The sequence below is a fragment of the Mauremys mutica genome, chromosome 10 (assembly GCF_020497125.1).
Source record: "Mauremys mutica isolate MM-2020 ecotype Southern chromosome 10, ASM2049712v1, whole genome shotgun sequence".
NCBI classification, from domain to species: Eukaryota; Metazoa; Chordata; order Testudines; family Geoemydidae; genus Mauremys; species Mauremys mutica.
Window position 1 is genome coordinate 31,424,507 of NC_059081.1, and position 20,800 is coordinate 31,445,306.

General features: G+C 37.0%; 1 protein-coding gene across 10 annotated transcripts in view; it reads right to left on the reverse strand.

The window, feature by feature from the left end:
- Nucleotides 1-20,800, reverse strand: part of BAZ2B (bromodomain adjacent to zinc finger domain 2B) — a 334,995-nt gene that overhangs the window by 80,522 nt on the left and 233,673 nt on the right. For 5 of the 10 annotated variants that reach the window (XM_044978298.1, XM_044978304.1, XM_044978300.1 and 2 more), the window contains 8 exons: nt 18,063-18,681; nt 17,467-17,760; nt 15,752-15,812; nt 15,085-15,193; nt 14,711-14,812; nt 5,442-5,652; nt 2,426-2,518; nt 2,244-2,305 (listed from right to left, as the gene is read on the reverse strand). In XM_044978298.1, coding sequence (XP_044834233.1) covers nt 2,244-2,305; nt 2,426-2,518; nt 5,442-5,652; nt 14,711-14,812; nt 15,085-15,193; nt 15,752-15,812; nt 17,467-17,760; nt 18,063-18,681 — 1,551 coding nt within the window. The remainder of the gene's footprint in view (nt 1-2,243; nt 2,306-2,425; nt 2,519-5,441; nt 5,653-14,710; nt 14,813-15,084; nt 15,194-15,751; nt 15,813-17,466; nt 17,761-18,062; nt 18,682-20,800) is intronic. The other 5 variants (XM_044978306.1, XM_044978305.1, XM_044978303.1 and 2 more) reach the window with 1 other exon arrangement.

A 20,800-nucleotide genomic window follows, 5' to 3' on the forward strand; every position in this document is an offset into this window, starting at 1 on the left:
ATTCAAACACCAACAATGTACCCTAGCAAGATTCTCTGTAATCTCATTCAACTGCATAACCTTAACTCTGACCTCTTTTTTTAGGTAGAAACAAAACAGGACACAGTTCTTCATTACAACTTGGTGGCATGTATTTGTTACTAAGATCAGAATTAATGCTGCTTGTAGAGAAATAACTATTAGAATTCTCAAAGTTTTGAAGTTGAAGTGTGCTTCAACAGCAGAAGGATTGTGTTGTTACTACACAGGACCCAGATCATACCATGCGAGGACTAAAGTTGGGCAACTTTTTAATTTGTGTCAATTTCGCTGAAATGTTCATTTAGGAAAGAAAAATAGAAAACGTATAAAGATATTTCAGCATTTTCAAAATGAAACCTTTTGATTGTTTCGTTTAAATGTTATTAGTTTAAAAATTTCCTTAATTTTTTTTAAACGTCAAGTATATTTAAAAATGGTCAAAAGTTTTACTTAACCCAAATTATTATTATTATTACACTTTTTGATTCCCTCAAAATTTCAAAAATGTTGGTTTTCAGTTGAACCCAGTTTTTTTAAACACTTTTTGAAATTGCCAACAAACCGAAAAATATGTTATTCAGCCAGCTCTAGTCAAGACTGACTTGTAATCATTTCTAGATGGTGAGACGATGAAAGCACACATTATTTCATCCCCATTAATGACTCCCCAAAGCAAAAAAAAAAAAAAAAAAGAGATCTGGGTTTACTTGTTTCCTGTGGAACCACATCCCTATTACATGGAAGATTCTATAAATACTATAGATATACCTCACTTAAATTAGGGTTGAGCTACAGGCACATTTTCAGTATGCTGAGCAATACTCTAACACAAGCGCCTTTTTTTAAATAACTCAGCTACAAAACAATTACTCAGCAATACGCTATTATAAGTAAGTTCCCTGGGGCAGGGAAAATCCTTTTGTTCAGTTTCTACAGCACATAGCACAGTTGGGTCCTGGTCCATGACTGGGGCTTCAAGGCACCACTGCAATGTAAATAATAATAAAATCCACAGCAGAAATTGACCAGAAAGGCAGAAATTTATACCAGTGTTCACTCTCACAGGTTACAATCACGATATGGTATCAAGAATGTGATAACAAATCCCTCCTTACACAGACATCTGGTGAAGCCTGTTTAAAAAGTGCAAGGTATTTCATCTTGAATATTTTCCACTAGCTCCATGATTGGGTTTTATTATTGGATTAAAATGGAAATCTCGAGTAAACACTGATTCCTCTTTCCACACACAGATTAATTAAGGTACTTTTGTGTTTCATTTTCTTACAAGGACAGTCAAAGAAATACTCATCAGGATATCCTTACAATCTTAATAAAGTTCTCTATAAAAAAATCAGAATGCCTAGGTTTTAACCATAAACACACACAATTTAAGCTTCTACACAAACAGCGAAGTTTCTATATCGATAGGAATACAGAACTTAAAATAGCGCAAAAAACAATTTAAATACTTTCTGCAAAAACACAATGCGCATCACACGCTATTTCAGAAGTTAATGTGTCCAGTTCACTGCAGGGAATAGAATTAATGCAAAGAAACCTAGTAAAATAATTGTTTTTAGAATGTCAGGCTTCAAAAGCATTCATTTAATACTTCATTTATTGGGATATTTGTTCAAATGATGAAAAAGCTGCTCCCACAAGTAGCTTAATTTATTAATGGCTAAATATGAAAAATCTTCTTGCTGTTGAAAGTATTACATATGGTTAAAAGCCTTTGATATAACAATATTTAACAATAATTTTATATTTAAAAAGCAAGCAATGTATAATTTAATTCATCACTATGCTTAGATATAATTGTTCTTAAGCAATCCAAAATCACTGGCAGTTTTCTCTCTAGCTGCTTTGGCTGAGCTATTTCAATGTTTACATAAGCAGCTATATCACTATTTCTTTTTATAGAGCCGTAGAGTAGTTGAGCATGTAACTAACTGGAGGGCCAGCTGCGCAACCCTTAGTCACATGCGTAGTGCCATTGAAGTCAAAATGATCACACAAAGAACAGATTCACCAACATGAGTAACGGCTGCGCTATCTAGTCTTTCAAAATAAAATACAACATATGTTCTTTATAATTAGATAACTAACAACTTCAAATTTTAACAAGTACACTGTATAACCTATCAAATATATTGAAAGCATGAGTTTAAGTAAATAAATAAAATATAGAGCTTATTTAATGAACACACAACATTTACCTGCTGTTTCATTATCTTTATCTGTTCTTTTTGCTTCCGCTTTTCTTCAGCAGCCATAATAGCTACAAGTAAAACAAAAAATGTAACATCAGCAGAAAATGACTGAAGAACAGTAACCTAATATCGACAACTCTAAAGCTGATCTGCAAATATGCACAATCTTTTAGAGGTTTACTACTTACCTTGCTGTTTTTTTGCTTCTTTGGCAGCTCGAGCCTGTTCCTGCTTCTGAAGTTTTCTCAAAAGCTTTATTTGTGCTGCTTGCCTAGCTATTTCTGTAAAACAAAGAGGAAATATTAAGCACATAGTCATAGCAATGTCTCACAAAAGAGATCTAACTTATGTGTTCAGACATTTTCACATAAAGAAAGAGGAGATGAAGAAAATAGTGAGTTTATCTTGCACAAATTTATCCCGAAAATGTTTAAATATAGAACTCTTATACCAGGATCTCTTTTATAAACAAATACCTATAACAGCTTCTCAAATGAACATGGATGCTCTCTGTTATCTACACAAAAATTATGTGTAATTCTGAAAAACGAAAATGATTTACTTTCAATCAAAAAATACCGACCCACCTCTTTGTCTCTTTAGAAGTTTATATAGTTTATAATCCTTTTTGAACAATCCCATGAGAGAGTTCAGATAGCACATACTACATAGTACACTCTCAAAAGGCTAGATTTTGCCACTCTTTCTCATGTTGATTAGTAAATCTTACTCTTTGAATAGTTCCATTGATTTTAGTGAGATTATTTGTGAAGTAAGGTGGTACTGAAGTGAGTTAAATTTTCAACCTGAGTCAGACACATTACTTTTTTTCATTCTTGTTATTTTCCCTTAATCTAAAAGATAAGTAATTTAGACTAGAAGTATATGGCTGCTCTCTGTATATGAAAAAATGTAATAAAATTTCAGGGTACAAGATGAGGATGTAAAACAGCAGAGCTGAAAATGAGTGACATAACAGTGAAGAGGTCTACTGGTTAAAAAAAGAAAAAAGAAAAAGTTAAAATGACAGTTTATGGACAGTTTATTGTGTAACCACAAAGAGGAATATTTTAAGTATATTTTAAGAGAATACATCAGTATTTCATGTAAAAGCTATTGAAAACTGAAAAAAAAATAAATCAGATTCTGAATTACAGAAGAGTGATATCTGAAATGCCTGAAAAACTTATGTTTTCCCACAGAAATAAGAGAGATGAAGTATAAGGATTTAAAGATGCAGTACAGACCAAAATAAATTGTTAGCGGGTACTCTATATATAGGGTGGGATTTTCAAACACATTCAGGATTGATGTAACTCTGCTTCCACCGAACTCAGTGCTTAAACTCCAGTTGACTTCAGTGGGAACAGAGTTAGGCCAAAACTAAGTGCATTTTCATATAGCCATCACAGAATCATGGGGGTGAAGGACAAAACAAAACCAAATTCTAAGGAATATTTACACAACCTATAAAAAGTTACCATCTACCCATCCAGGTATTTATAACACACACTGTATAGGCATCTCTCTGCAGAATATGAATGCCTTACAAATTCTTCACGTAAGTAAATGTATTGCCAGTTCAAAGAATTAGAACGTGCTTAAAAAAAACTCTGGATGCCACCCATGAAATGAGCCTGCGACCCCCCCTATTAAAAACACTTTTTTTTCTTTGAAATACATTGACATATCCAAATACATGGAGACAAAGAACAGTTGATAGGAAGAATGACAAAATGCCTCTGATTGGACTAGCAGTTCCTAGTCTATACCATTATTAATTAGTAAAAAGATTCTGAAAGACTGAGATCACAAAACATCAGGTCGAAATCAATTTTACTCTCAATGCTTGAGAACCTGAGTGGGAAAAGGAAGCCAAGGTGGACATTAACAGGTATAATAGGTCCAATAGTACATATAAAGAACCTCCTGTAGCCATGGGCTATGAGAATCATCTGTCCTTGAAGAATGGAGAAAAGCAGACAAGAGAGTGCCTTCAAATACCTATCTGCTTGCATGGCCTCTTTCAATGTAGTATCTGGACACCTCTATGAAATCTCAAACAACAGGAAAATTTGCAAACAGGGCACAGGGAGGGGTGTCTTTTAGTAATACATTAAAGTCACTAGTGAGGAAATAGTCACTACTGAGGAAATGTATGCCAATTTGCTCTCACCCTGCTACTACTGTAGGTAGAGGGCTGAAAAAGGAGGCATTGTGGTTTAGTGGTCGGAGTGCAAATCAGGAGATCTGGATTAATTCTGGCTTTGAATGGGCAAGACACAACCTCTCTAGCATCTGTTTTTGCAATTGTAAAATGAAGCGGATATCTACCTTCACTGGGGTGTCATGAGGCTTAAGCTGTTAATATTTGTAAATTGCTTTGAGATTATCAGATTGAAAGCAATATACAAGCAACGAGTACTATGGTGCTTAGTGGCCTCTAATGAGACAGAAAATGATCTAGCTACCTTACCTGATATCCAGCCCCAAGCCAAAAATACTACCTACAACAGGTATCTTTAAAAATGCATCCTCTCTGTTTGTTCAGGCAGAACGTTTCAATCATCTCCAATGACTGGTTCTTTGTTGTGTAATGCTCTTTGCAGGCACAGAGAAAAAAGGCACAATGAATCTCTCAAAGAGGTAGTAAAGGCTTAGATATTTTAAGTATGAATCTTGTGCAGCACCGCAACAGACAGCATATGTCCACTTTCACTATCTAGGCCAGATCAATCATGAAACTCAAGAGGAAAAATAACCCTGAACCTTAAGAGAATTTTGTAGAAATATTAACTTCTTTTAGGAAAATGTGAGGCAATTTTGAAGAACAGCGCTGGGATGAAGGTTACATGCTTGATGCTTATATTTAGGATCAGATTCTCAAATCCTTATGTATTTTTTAAAAAATTGTCAGTAGTACCCAGATTTCCGCTCTTATTACATTGTATAAATCTAAATAAAGTTAATATTACCCAAGCTTATTCATTTATTACATACACACATACACCCCCTCCTCACCTCTCTTTAAAGCACGTTTATATCTACTTGGCTTTAAACTGAAGGTCAAGGTCACACTTTTGACAAGATTTCTAAAAGCAACTTGCAAGGGTGTACAGTAGCAGAAATACACGGTAATACTTGCCTTCAGGAAAATGGAACATCGTTACTTTCAGATTGTAGAAACTATAACAAATTTCTTACCTTGAGCTTGCAACTTCCTTAAGAGCTTTGCATCAGTGTTGTCTAAAAATTCAGTGCTACCAACATTTGGAGGTCGGCCTTTGCGACGCCTCATTCTTGATTCTTCTCTAGCACGCTGTCTATCTGGATTTGGTGGTCGTCCTCTACGACCTTCCATAGCTCTGATACGGGGAATGACTTCCTCTTCTTTCAGGAGACACCACTGCATACCCTTTTAATTAACATATTTCATAGCCATTATAAATAAAAGTGAAAAGAAAACAAAAACACACATTCACAGATCTGGTCAGACATGCAAAAATGCATATGTCTATATATGTAAATATATTTACACAAACACATGAAAGTCAGTATTAGAATGACCGTGGTGACACAGAGCAATTGCATAGATATTGTGGGATTTATCAAAAGCATTTCCACAATTTACCACTACAACTTACAAGATCTCAAAGCTAATTTACTCAGCGAAACACCATTTGTTATTACATATGTGCCACTACTATATTGCTTCTAGTTCTCTCTTGTCTAAATAGCCCAATGCTCAAATTATTAGGTTAGGCAGAAGAACAGATTTTCCCTTAGCCTATAAACTTCAAATTTAACTACTACACCTGCACTTATCCATTAATCAATGTGATGTTTAAAAATCTGACAGGCTAAATGTAAAGACCATTGTTTTCCTGAAATTTATAGAATATAAGGAAAACAGTAAAAGCAGGAGAACTGATTGTGATTTTTACTTGTTACTTTTGAAGGGTTGGATATTTCAGTTTTATAATAAATAAATTGAAAAACCACAAACTCATTTCTACCGTGCGATTTTATTTAGTACACTTTAGTTTTCACCTACTGTGAAAATTAATTTGTCAGTCAACTAAAATTAAAAACTAATCAAAAGTTTTCAAGTAGTTATAATCTGCTCTATGACCTTAATTCAAAGCTCTGGAAATTGTAGCCTCTTGAACAAGTTAAGAAGCACTAAATTCAACCCTTTTTAATTTCTCATGGCACCTATCCTCATCCTAAATTCCTGTTGCTATAATACCAAGAGGTTAGTTTTTAGATAGCTTTCATTTAATTGACACAAGGGGGAACCTCATATTGTGTCTATTAATTAAAACAGTTGCTTGATCTATTTGATCTTGCTTGATTGAGCTTGATCTATTTGGAACTGTGGTATCTCTCACTGCTTTTCCAATTTTTTTGGAATGATAGGAAGAAATGATAGCTAAGAATACTTCTGGGAGCATGTCATTATTTACTTAATGAAAGCTTGTCAAGGACTCTGAAAATGTCTGCCAAAGCAACTATGAAGCCAGTCACATCTACTTTTTTAAAAAACACAGTTGATTCGCAATACTGAATTTGTGAATTAATAAGCGCACAAACAATAAAATCAAGTATGATTAACCACAAAATGTGCTTTATTTATTTTGTCAATTATGTTTTAATTATTTATGCTAATCTTTCATAATATGTTAAGAAATGTTTCATAGAACATTCTGTAAAAGGAACATTTTAATAACACGAGACCCTCACATCCAAAAGCAGCTGCTAATAGAAGCTGCACTGATATTTTTCAAATCTCAAACCACTATGAAGTAAGAGATCACAAGAATCCATACTGTACTTAGCATGCAGCTCTTCCAAGAGGCATACATTAACTGATATCCAGCACCAAGTGCAGAATCCATCCTTGTTAAAAACTGATTGAAGACTTCTCAATCCAAAATCAGTATCTGTACCACTCGAGCCAAAGAAGTACCTTAAATATCTGTCAGCAGGAGTACCATTTATAATATATATAGTATATTCTTTTTCAGGTGTCTAATATCTCAGGGATCTCCCCCTGTAGTTTATCACAGACCATTTGTCTTTTTGAGCCATGTAAACAAGACTAAATATTGTCTCTCTTTATTGTCCATACCAACCAGCAACCTAGCAGACAACTTCTCATATGCTTATTCATGAGTGAGAAAAAAAATGCACAACAAGATTCAGAAACAGAAGAAAAAAAATCAATCATGGTTCAAGGGTAGTCCAGACTGTGCTGTACTGGTGTTTGCTCTCCTTTCGTACTGTTTCCAATAAAGGACACCACAAACTGAGGGACACTACATTCAAATACATTAAGGAAAGCCACATTTGATTCTATGGACAGGATTTTTCCACTGGTGTAAATCAACATATTACCATAACAAAAGGAATGTTGATTTACATCAGATGATACTCTGCTCCTGTATCTATTTTATCCAGTTTTTTAGAATGCAGGACAGGAGATATTTGCAGGACATGACATTGTTTTAAAACAAGAGTCTAAAGGAACTCTCTCTTTCTGGTCTCCTTTAAGTATCGAAGAATGTTGGATGAGGAAACACAAACTGGGAAAAAGCCGGCTGAAATCTCATTGTAAATTACAATCATTTTAGAAGTTGTTGAATTCTGGGAACCATTGTTTATTCAAAAACAGGAATCTGACTATTCCATTTAGACTCCTATGTAGTTTAGTACCAACTTTCAGTTTCACTAAGATTTTACATTAAGATAGCTAAATCAATGTAAAAGCACACTTTTTTGCAGTGGAGACATAGCTATGGTCCATGTTAGAACAGCCTCAAGGCTACTCTAACTTATTTTAAGTAATCTACTCTTAGGGCTGTTATATAGCTGAAGATTGCTGAAGTGCAAATCATTCTATCCCATCACTCCTACCAGCCTTGACACTACTCATATGCAAGAGTAACCCCCTATGTCTTGTGATGCTCTAACACACCTGTGTATCCGGACCAGAGTTCCTGGCACCCAGTCTTGCATTCAGATCACTAGCCAGCACATATATATCTATAGACATACTTCTCTTTTTTGTTTTTAAACAGACACAGCAGACGACCTATTCCCAGGCAGTGGATATCATCAAAGTACGTATTTCACAGCTATAACACAACATAAGAGGTTTTAGGAACCGGAAAATGAGGTTTCTTATGTTTACAGTAACAAATGTTCTTCAAGGTGTGTAATCTGTATATGCATTCCACAGTTGGTGAGTGCATGTCCAGCGTACACACGTTGGAGAATTTTCTTATCAGCAGTACCCCTAAAGGTAATGCATGCGCCATTCCACAAGGGCATAATGGGTAAGAATCCATGGTCTCAGAGCTCTAAAGTAGCAGCCACAGAGGTAAGTAGTGGAATATGTAACTCGGAGAACACCAGTTACCATAAAGGTGTGTACCCTCGTTTTCTTCTTAAGAGTGCTAGCCTGTATGCATATTTGTGACTCCCAAGCAGTTTCCTGTCAGTCGAGTCACCTAAGAGACATCAGAGTATGGACTGCATCACAGATCATGTGAATCTTGCATTGTCCTTAGCAGCCTGCACCAACATACAGCGTTTTGTGAACATGTCAGTCCACCTTCATCCTGGGTCCTTTGCACTGAGGCCACTGGGTGGCCCAGGGGATGCAGCAGCGACGGGTCTAGCCTCAGGTGCGTGGATGACAGTCTTAACCTGCAGATTCGGATAGTACGACAATCCCCATGGGGCCACCTGCTCTACATTCCAAAATGAAAAACATGAGACACACCGGTGCCTAGAACCGGCGATCCTCATACTGCATCATAGCTGTATCCGGCTCTCCCCTTAGTCATGGGTACACACCTTTTGATTCCTTGGGAGACATCAAGACTGCTGAGTCCTGGGATCAGGCTGGGGACAGCTGTTGGCTGTCTTGAGTCAGAGGACAGGACAGCAGTCCTCTGGAAAAGATTGCATGAGTGCAAGGGGGACATGACTGGGTGCTGGAAACATTGAGGCCACTGGGTCCAGGAATCTAGAAAGCATCAGGAATTAGTGTGACATATATAAGTGCAGGCCCCAGAGATGAGGCCCTGAGTGGTGGAGCCCCAGCAGGTTGGTATGGCAGTGACTGCGCAGATACCTGAAAGCATGCTGAAAGCATCAGGATGGCCAGTACCAAAATCAAACTTTTACCAGGTACTGAAGTAGCCAGTGACCATTCTGACTTCTTGGTACCAAGAAGGCTTACACAGCAGTGGCAACTCGGGGTGGAGGGTGCAGGCTCTGGTGCTCACGGAACGTTTTCTAAGTTTTGAGGCACCCTTGGTGTCTGACAGGCTGTTAGTTTAATGTGGTCTTTACTTTGGATCAGGGGAGGGTGATCTCAGACTCTTCTTCCTCAAAGGCTTCCAGTCCAAGTCTGCCCTGTATCTGACGCACTCGCCTAGCAGAGTCCTAGATCCTGGGTTCCAACCCAAGCCCAGACACCTACACAGCAATAAAACAGTCATGGAGCCCATGCCCTGTGAGCCCAAGTCAGCTAGCACGAGCCAGCCACTGGTGTCTAGTTGCTGTGTAGACGTATCCTGTATGTCTTCCAGACAAGGCAGCTTCAAACAGTTTTAAAGTCTACACTGGGGCTGATTTCAACAACCTTTGTTCCCCTGCAGGCCTATATGCCTGGAATCTGGAGTTGGAGACCAACCTCACTGCCTGCTCCATGAGAAAAGCCTCAGGCATGAAGCGCTGGGTCCACTTCAAGAAAGACCTGCAGATTTCACAGTACCCCCAGGTATGTCCTTCTTGAGACAAAAACAGACACCTCATGTGTCGGTCATTCAGAAACACAACAGCTTCGCACGATGGGCAGTTCTTAAAGCCCAGGGAATTGCTATGCTTGAGCATAGTGTCCCACACCACCTGCACCCTTGGGGAAGGGCCTCTCTCTCCACGTGGCTTCCATGTGCACCTATCTGACTAAACTCACAACACTAACTAGCCAAAGCAGAGGTAAATTTGAGGAGAGTTGCTCCGACATATACCATGAGCAGTAGAAAAGGAACTGAGGCATGGCAATACATGGAGAGGAAGGTCCTATGTGTCACACACCCCCAGAGAATTGTCTGATCGGCAATATCTAACACATATACATGAGATGTGCGCTCACTAACTATGGAGTATGTATCTAGACTAGCACTCAAAGAAGAAAAAGTTCCTCCAACCCAACAAGTTTACATTTTAAAAACAAATCTTAATCCCACTTTTTTGCTACTCCTCCCTTCTTTTTCCATAGAAAAACATACAGGCATTTTTAATTCCTTAATTATGGCAAGAAGGTAGAGATTCCACAGATAAGGATGAATGATGGTTTCTATCCTTAATATTATATACTTCAGTTACTTACCTCTATAACTTATTCCATGTATCTATTAATACTTTCATGAAGTATCTTGGCTCAAGTCCCTGTTAATCTTAAACTAGAAAATTAGGATTTATGTTCCCCTTTTTTTAGAAAACTGGTACCAGTCTAAAAATGTACTGTAAATGACTACTATATCAGTTCCTTTCATAATATAGAAATCCTTCATTATGTACCTAAAATATTCTTTGTTTTCAATTAGGAAAAAAATCTCTGATTGAGCTAAAAGAAACTTTAGGAGATTACCATGCTTTCAAATTCTTTTTTTAAATTCAATGTACTGAAAAGCATTAGAAATGCCATTGTCAATATAGTAGGAAAATATAGGTGGATTTCAACCTGGAAAATTTAGATTGGAATGTTCTACTGTCTACAGCACATCAAACCACGTTCTGAATTTTATAGTATAGTTACCTGAAGTTATCATTTATTCCAACTTTGCTATTGATATGGTGCTTCTGGATTTTATTAAAAAATGACAGAGCCTAAAAATACCTCCAAATCACCTTGTAAAACTAAAATTATTTTTCATATCAAAAAAAACTTCAGAAAAATCTATCACACTGAAGTCACTGGCAAGAATTCTGCTGATTTCAGTGAGCGCAGGATCAAAACCATAAATAGTTTTCCATGCATCTTTTTCCATCTTTCCATTTGAATTTTGCAATGCTCACAATCAGATGAGACTGATATAATAACCTGGATTATGATATGCCAGAGAACTCAAAGAAAGGCAGAGAGAAGAACATGAAAAGTAGCAGTAAAGGGCCAAAAACTGTAAAAAGTGGAGGAATCAGCAGATGAGCAAATTCCTGGAATAAAACTGATAATTTTTTATACCATAAAGATATAGATAAAGTATTGGCACTTTCATTATTACAACAGGACACTAAATTTCAGTAATCTACGTACAGATACCATTTTCATTAAGTACTAGTTTAATTTTTTGTTTGAATTACTGTAAGAGGTATGTTAGCTGTTATCAGTTTAGTTCAAATGTTTACATGATAATCTAATGAATTAAAATCTGATACATGAAGTATAAATATAATTTTAGAGCTTCTTATCATACTAGGCCTTTAGGCAATATATTCTCTTTAATTCCATATTTTAAAAAAATATGTATGGATTAGAATAGAAAAACAAAAATATAAACACTAAAAATTACCTGATTCAAAAGCTGGACTGATGCCACATGTAATAAAAATGCTAATGAGGAATGCTAAAGTTTATTTTTGTCATTAAAAAATAGATGTAAAAACAAATCTGCTAAATCTAGTGGGTTGATATTAAGAGACAACCTAAGCCTCTAGTTAAAAAAAAATCTAGACTTACTATTTAAAATGTTTGCACTTTTAATAGTATTTCAGATAAAAATCAAGAAAAAACATAAATATAAGATTCACATGCCAGTTATGTCTGGAAAGTGCAAATGCTCATGACCTCAGTTTGAAATGGATCAAATTAGTCTGTGGTATCCAATGCTGATTGGCATACTTTAAAGTTAGGTAACATAACACTCACAAGTTACCTTCAACACAGATAAATTATAAGAAAAATGTTCGTAATGACACAGAATAGACATTCTGTAATCACATTGCACACCGAATATATTAGTCTCATGCTTTGTAAGTACCAATAGGAATAGAATAAAATTAGAAGTAGGATCTGGGCTTGTAAGCATAAACATATATAGACGTATATAAGACAACATACATATAGTGTACACACACACACACACACACACACACAGTAAGAATCTGAAAATATACAATAACTTGTATGATTATGTATGACAATTTACCTGCTGTGAACAAATAACATTACTCTCACCAAAGATGTTATCCCAAGCACACCTATGTTACAATAAAAAAAGCGTCTCCCTAGTGACTAAAGGATAAAATTACTTACCTATAATTATTGTTCTCCAAAGACAAACATCCTGTTCAGATCCACTATAAGTCTAATATCTCCAGAAGGCAGATATCTCCAAGATTCTGAAATGGCTCCCTCCTCCACCCAAGATGAAGATAGCAGCTTTGAGTTTCAATCTGAGGAATCTGCAAATTCTTTCTGTTTGCTTGTCAGGATTTGGTCTTTGACTAAGTCAATGTGCATTATCTAGTTACATATCAAGCATCACAGTTTAGCTTCTACACTGGAAGCAAGGGGTTGAGGGAGAAGGAGCAATGCTTTAGTTGTGCACTTTAGAAAGAAATCTGAATGAACTAGCCACAACTTCTCTTGAAGTTCCTGATGCATGCACATCCTACAACCTCCTGTTCTGCCACTCTCCCATGTGGTACAGTGTGTGCTCCTTCCCAGCACCCTATCAGTTCTGCTATAAGGTATGGAGGAAAGATAAGGCCAGGTCCCAGTTCTTCTAGACCAACCAGCAGTGGAGCTAGGAGAGAGCAGTGTTTGCATGCCCAATAATATTTAGCATTTTACCTGTATGGGTGCACAAGGCAGGAGGCCTCTTGTGCCCCCATCCCCTTGCCCACCTGTTATACGCTGGGGACAATCCAGCCATAAGAATGTACATGTGGAATCTGAGACCACTGGAAATCTCAATGTCTTTTAACAATGTATCATGGGGAGGTGTGATCTGGGTGTGATAATAGTGCTGAGGCCATCTATACCACCATCATGAACAGAGTAGTGTTTGCTAATACCTACTTGTTCTGTTTTAGCCTCCCCTTTCATGATATTTTTCTCTCTCTTAGTAAAACTGCTCTGACCTGAGCAGAGTAAAAATTGGAATTCTTGAATGATATTTAGAAGAGGTTTGGGATAATTCATTACCCAGCCTTGTGACTGAACTGTGGCCCTTCCTCAGTTCCTCCTTTCTGAAGCTTTGCAGTCCCAAAGGAGGGCAGGGAGTGCAGTACATCCCACTAGATAGAAGGTAAGAGGTGTAGAAAGAAGTAACTAAGGGTGGAGACATGTGAGATGGGAAGAATATAACAGATAAAGAAAAAGAAAAAGAGGGGTTGACCTGATGTCCAGGAAATTAATAGGTACTTAAATCAAAGCACTGAGGTTCAATAGCAAGGTACATACCTACATGATTTATTGATCTTGACTTATTCAATGGTGGGTTTACAGTGGCTGATGTACAAGGGGCCTACAACATTAGCTTCCTCAATGGGCCAGAAGTTAGCCAACGCCACCCCAAAGTGAGCGATCTGGCATGGCTTCAGTTTTATTACAAACATTTTTGCATGTTTTGTAGACGATGTATAATCCTACAGGGACTCAACTGCCTCAGCAAGGTGTTTTGAAATTCCAGGAATTGTAGAGCGCATTTTCCTGATGTCTGTCCACATTCATGTGGTGATATCCAAGGAAGAGTTATTTTTTAACAATAAGTAAATATATTCACTGACATGAGATCACAAGAAAAAATGAAAGTCCCTAAACTGGACAAAATAGATGGTGGTGTCACACAGTTCAATCATAATTTATTCTTCTGTGAAGTGGCTACTTTATCCACATAAAGCAAAGCAGAGTTCTGCCACACTCAGGTAGAATGTTTGTTCATACAACTGTGCATAAAAACTGGATCCTTCAGAAAAGCTAATACTGTAGTCTCTCCATAGTAAATGCCAGTGTTTTAAGTATGTATTTTAGATACCCTTGACGGATAAAAATATGAAAAGAAACATGATACACACATACACAGAATTTCTACAGCTATGGAGTTTGTATAACATAAGAAAAAATTTCTACTCTAAGTAGTATCTGAACGTGTCCTCTTATAAAATACTTAGCTCAAAGCTCCTTCTTACTACACAACTATAATTTCAGAGCTGATCTTGGGATATACTGAGCACCTACAACCTCCTGCTGAAGTCAATGAGAGATATAGATTTTCAGCACTTCCCAGGATCAGACCCTCAACTTTCAACAAAAGCTACTGTAAAGTACTATGTATGACTATAAGAATGAATTCACTAACAGGCAGTGCTCCAGCGTGTAGTAAAAATTACTTCACCTAGATTTATGTTACTACTCCTCGGATCAAAGACTTTACTTTTTAAAAAGTGGATACCTGCGGTCCATCTCTGGCTTCATAGAAGTCACCCACTCCTATTTTTGCACTGAAGCTGAAATTGTCCCTTGAGATATCCATTATTCCATTTCTGCTGAGATACTGAAAAAATCACATATTTTTCCACTTCAGGTTTTAAATAATTACAACCCAGCTTTGATGTACAGCTAACGTCAGGAGTCAAATGTTTTGCACATTCTATCAAGGGGATATGCCTCTATAGGAGGTCAATTTAGAAACAGGTTAAGGTACATTAGCCTCACATCACAAGACATTTTGTATCAAGGAACTTTATTTGAGGAAGAAGTGCATTTTTTTATTGTACACATGCTTAATGGTACCAGAATGCATACAAATTGAAAAAAAGTCTGTACCTTTACCACTTCAGGATACTGTCTCAGTTTCTTTCCACATGGTGCATAATATGCTACTTCTCCTTGAAGGCGACCACCAAAATTCCTTATTCGTGTTTCTCTTTGCCAGCTGTAGTAATAGTAAATATAGGTGTGTGTTAACACTCATTTTTTGAACTAATTTATAAACATTAATTTATTAATTTTACATTAAAGTCAAGAGACAAATATACAAAGTGATTAAGGCAGAAATATGACTAGTCAAAAATGGCATTGTATTAGGATACTTTAGCAAAAAAATTATACATTTTAACATTGTAATGCACACACAATTCTGGGAAAGTGAGCAGGTTCTGGGTCATGAATCATTAACAGAACTACTACTGAATTTTCAGTTGCAAAACAATTAAGCAACACATCTTTACATTTGCAACTAAGCAAATTTGTTTTGGAAGTAATTGAGAGACAATACATATGAAGGCTGGAATTTTCAAAGGGAACAGCAAGTGTCACTTCAAGTCAAAGGACTGCTTAAGTCCAAGTCAAAGGACTGCTTAAGTCCATGAGTCCCTTTGAAAATTCTATGTCAAATTCTACAATGCCATTTTTAACACAAATGACCGTTCACTTTATGAAACACTATATGCAATCACTTTCCAAATGCTCTTCAAGTAAATATAAAACATACCCATACTCTAAAGGAATACGCAACTCTCGTTCGTCTGTTACTCTTCGCCTTTTTGAAGTACCTTAAATAGAGTTTAATTGATTAACATTGGAAAGCAATGAGATGACAGAGAATCAGTTTACTGAAAACATGTATTCCATCACTCAGATCCACAAACCAGAAGAGCAAACACATTTTATCAGTCATGTATACGACCACACCAACTGATTTGTACCCGGTACTTTTTCCACTAGGCTCTCTCCAGTCTTATTTACATTTATTTCATATGTCCTTTCTCACTGAGTACCAGCTTTGGGCAAAAAAATAAATACATGGACACTGCTTTCTAAGAGTGTGCACTTTTGATGCAAGTAAACTAAAGACAGAGGAGCAGTGGAGATTGGATACAGGAAAGCAAGGCGAAACAAATCTTTTTAGGTGATTGACTAATGATATGATGGACAAAAAATAACCTTTGATTCCAGATTGGTGGATCTGAGTAGGCAGAAAGTCTTATACCATATACTAAAGAAAACATTTAACATAAAACGTACATCAGCGCCATATATAAACAAAATACAGACAAACATGGGCATGCCAATTTTTTGCACGGTGTGTAAACTTATGTTATTAAATAAAACAAGTGCCAGCCAATCAGAATGCTGAAGAGCAATATAACCTGAATTCTGAGCCTCTGACGTTTATTCGTAAGATACAGTAAATCTTTATAAACTGTAAAACCAATAAGCTTGCATCTAACAGAAAGAGCCAGTCTGAATAATAGCAAACAACTTTTCGTTAATGGTTAAGCAAGCAACTCTTATTTCACTGCACTCTAAATATTAGGATAAACTGGTTTCTGATTCAATGTCCCTATTTAAAAAAACAAAAACATTTATTTTCATGAGAAGTAGCACTTCGCTAATTAGCAGCCAAGAGACTCATTTTGATAATTACTGAATATTATGAATTAGCAAGTAAGGGTATGACCATTTACGCAAAAAAAAGTTAAAGATAATACATCACCAAGTGTACTTAAAATTTGCTTATTTAAAAGTGTGTCATAAATGTATTAATAAATGGTCTATTGTGAATGTTGCAAAAATAATGAAACTTGCAATACAACAACTCACTACGGTCAATACTCTCGTGAAGAGTGGGTGAGATGGGCAGTTTTTGGTGCAGTTTATAGTACGTAGATTGGCAAGGTTCTATTGTAACCAGAATAGAAAAATACTACTGCCTAGGTCTTGTACCATAGATCTCAAAGTACTTTAGAAAGGAGGTCAGTATCATTATTTCCATTCTACAGATGGAGACTGTGAGGCACAGGGAGATGAAGTGATTTGTCCGAAGTCCAGAACAAAACTAGACATCCTGAGCCCCAGTCTGGTGCTCTATCCACCAGTTGTCACATTGCCTCCCAGAATGCTGAGAGAGAGTAACGATCACCCCAGATGATTTGAATATAAATGCCATATAAAGGTCATATACATTGACCTTAGCATTCAGGTCCTGGTCCTAAAAGGTGCTGAGTATCCACAACTCTGTTTGACTTCAGTGGAAGTTGCAGGTGATCAGTACCTTTATGGATCAGGCAAAGGAGAGTAAGGTCAGTATCCAATTGCAACATGGTACATTACGGACACTATTATCTTGATTACACTTTTTGAAATACATTTATGAGACACATTTCTCAGACACTACACTTTGTTATATAAAAGACAGTAAGATACCACAATGTGTACTTGGATTAAGTGTGGAAGAAGGCGTCCCAAGAAAAACTGGTGACTGGGATTCAGGACATAAGGCAGCAGGAGCAGAGCTTGGAGTCTTTACTACTTGGAGATTAAGTGGTGTAGAGTGAGCTGTGAGACTGATGGAAGAGCTTTTCACAGAGGAAGTTGTTTTATTTAGTTTCAGTGGTGTTTTCTCTCCCTCAGTATCAGTATCAGATTCATCTTGATCTTTGTCATCCTCATCATCATCTTCAGACCCTTCTGTATCTGACTCTGAATTACTATCAGACTCTGTGGGAAAACAGTAACAAGTACAGGTTACAACCGGACAACAAACAGCACACTGAGAATTGTTCATTGTAGCTCTTTGTCATTCTAGCATTCCTCAAGTCTGTGGATGCATTAATTAAGAAATCTTTTAAAAGGATGCCTTTTAGTATCATTCCAAGATCATCGTGAATTTACCCAGGCTTTGACATGACTGGAACCAATACAGAACAAAGTAACTCAAGGAGTTGTGGGATATGTGTTTCCTCATACAAAATTTAGAACAAAATCTTTAATTTTTTTATACAGAAAAATCAAATAATAACCTGATTGACTATCATCAGAATCCTCATCATCTTCATCTTCATCGTCGTCTTCATCATCATCATCGTCATCATCATCCTCTTCATTTGAGTCATCAGAGTCTTTACTACTAGGAATGTCTGAATCTGTTCCTCTAAATTGTTCCACTAAAGATTTTGAAGAATGAAGGCGGTGCTGTGGTTTTACTGCTGTTATTGCATTATTGCTGACTGCTTTTTCCTTTCCCAGACCAGGTAACACAGGAGAGGTAGAGGGCATAACAGGTGTCCGGTTACCAGATGTTTTTTTCCCACATGTACTTACATTTCCTAGTGAAGAAAAGGGGGCACTGCTAGAAGTAGCTATGCTTTCATTTATCTTGGGCTGGGATTTAGATTTGGTTGTAAGTGCCAGAGGTGCTTCCTGGATGACACTCTGAATAACTCCATTGGGTTGGTGATTACTTAAGAGTGCATTTGTCAAGAATGGATTAGAATGGTTGTTTTCTTGAGATGTGTGTTTTTGATGAGCTGGTAAACTACAGGTTGGTTTTGGACTTGACAAAGCTGTGATAATCTTCTTCAGGTTCTTAGATGATTCTTGTTTCTTTAATTGTGCTGGGAATGTCTGTTTATACTGTTCCTGTAGAAACAGAGAGGCAAAAAATAAAATAAAAAAAGACTGCATCTCACAGGGAAATTTATATTTGTTTAGTCCTCACCATTTGCATTCCACAAAAAAGCAGTTTTAGTAGGTGGTAGGGAGGGTAGGTAGCTCAAGAGCTGGATAGATGACCAGGTATCAAGACATCTAGACTCTCCCTAGATTTTTCATGATAAATCAAAGAAAGATGGCTGACCCAGGGATTCAAGATATTAAGCTGATGGGAACAATGGTGCAAGCTTTTGAAGCTTCTACTTCAGTCTGGAGAGCTATTTTCACTCTTATCACCTGCTACAGTTATAACTGGAAACTGAGAGTTTACCTCTTATGAAAACAAGTCAATAGGGAAAAAATTACATGAAACAGGACATGCCCAGTGTAGTGTTTATAAGATTTCCATAGCAATTAAAGTAAAAATTCTCGTTTTCTTACTGACACAGAGTAAAAGTCATACAACCGGATGCAAATCAAATTGTTAGACAATTCATAAATCTTAATAAATATAACACAGAATACAAAATAATAATGGCTACTAAAAATAACAGGAGATTAAGGGGATGGCTGGAATAGGAAAATTTGACACAGGAATCAATGAGAATATGTTGAACCACTGGGATCATTCCAAAAACTGTTATGCTAGAACACCAGGTTGTTGTTATAGAGACCAGCAGTGGCTGAAAATGCTCAAAGGCAGCATAATTATCCCTTAATTAGGGAAACAGACACTCTTGAAGTCACTCAACAACAACCCTTTTAGAGTGCATGGAGCAGGACTGACAGGCTCCAAAGGGAATCCCATTCCATCCATTTTAACCAGAATTAAATCCTTATCAGGGTTCCTCAGAGGTTCAGTGTAGACCTTACATTGTATTTATTTTCATGGCTCTGTTAAGGGCAATAAGAATACCTCACCTTCCCTAGGGGAAAATAATCAATGAACATATATAAGCAATATTCATACACTAATTAGAAGCCATGATTACACACTAGACATAGGAAGTGTTAAAACTACATTAACAATCTGACTGAAATCACGAGACGCAAAGAAAAAATTCTCAGGCCTGACTGTCCCATAGGAGTTCATTTTCAGTGTGGTACATTGATTTTTAGCCACTCAACTCCTTAATAGGAGCTGCATGACAAAATCCCTTTCTTTCTTTCTTTCTTTGTCAGCATGTAATGCAACAAATCGGGAAGTTTATAACCTTCATAATCCAGCAAGCTGAAGCCCTTCCAGATGCACTTACACTGTCTTTAGCATCTCCTTTTTTTTTTTTTTATTATTATAAGATATTACAGTATTTCAGATTCGACCGAATTCTGATGCCAAGATAGAAGATATGAAAAAAAATATTCCCTTATTTTTCTTAGGCCTGGTCTATACGACAGACCTATATTGGCATAACTACATTGCTCGGGGGCGTGAAAAATCCACATCCCTGAGTGATTTAGTTATACCAACCTAACCCTCTATGTAGACGGTTCTTTGTTGGTGGGAGAGCTTCTCCTGCCAACATAGATACTGACTCTCGGGGAGGTGGATTAACTATGCCGACAGGAGAGCTCTCTCCCGTCAGCATAGAGCGTCTTCATCAAAGCGCTGCAACTGTGCCAGTGCAGCATTTTAAATGTAGACTTGCCCTTCATGTATGTCAAACCTTAAACATCACCTTAAAACATGAGCTTCTATTGTTTTATTATTAGTATTACGGTCCTTCCCCCCCACCCCACCCCATAGGTCAGTGTTTGAAAGCCCTGCTGGAGCTTGAAGAATCTCCCAAGTTTTTGCCTTTGCTAATTTTTCATGGGTCCTCCAATGCAAAAATTCAACCCAATGATTAAGGACTGGAGACTGCTCCCAAGAGAGCCAAACAGTTCATGGGCTGCCTTCAGAAAATATCCATGTCATAGCCCTCTTTAGTTTAGGACAATGATTTCAGGTGAGACTCACGCTCCTAATGCTAAACACACTACATTATGCTTGTATTGCTGTAGTGCTAGGTTATGGCTCCCCCATATTACACTGGTGAGCATTCACACAAATAGTCTCACTGGAGTCAATGGCTACATGTGGAACTAAGGGCCAGATTTTTAAAGG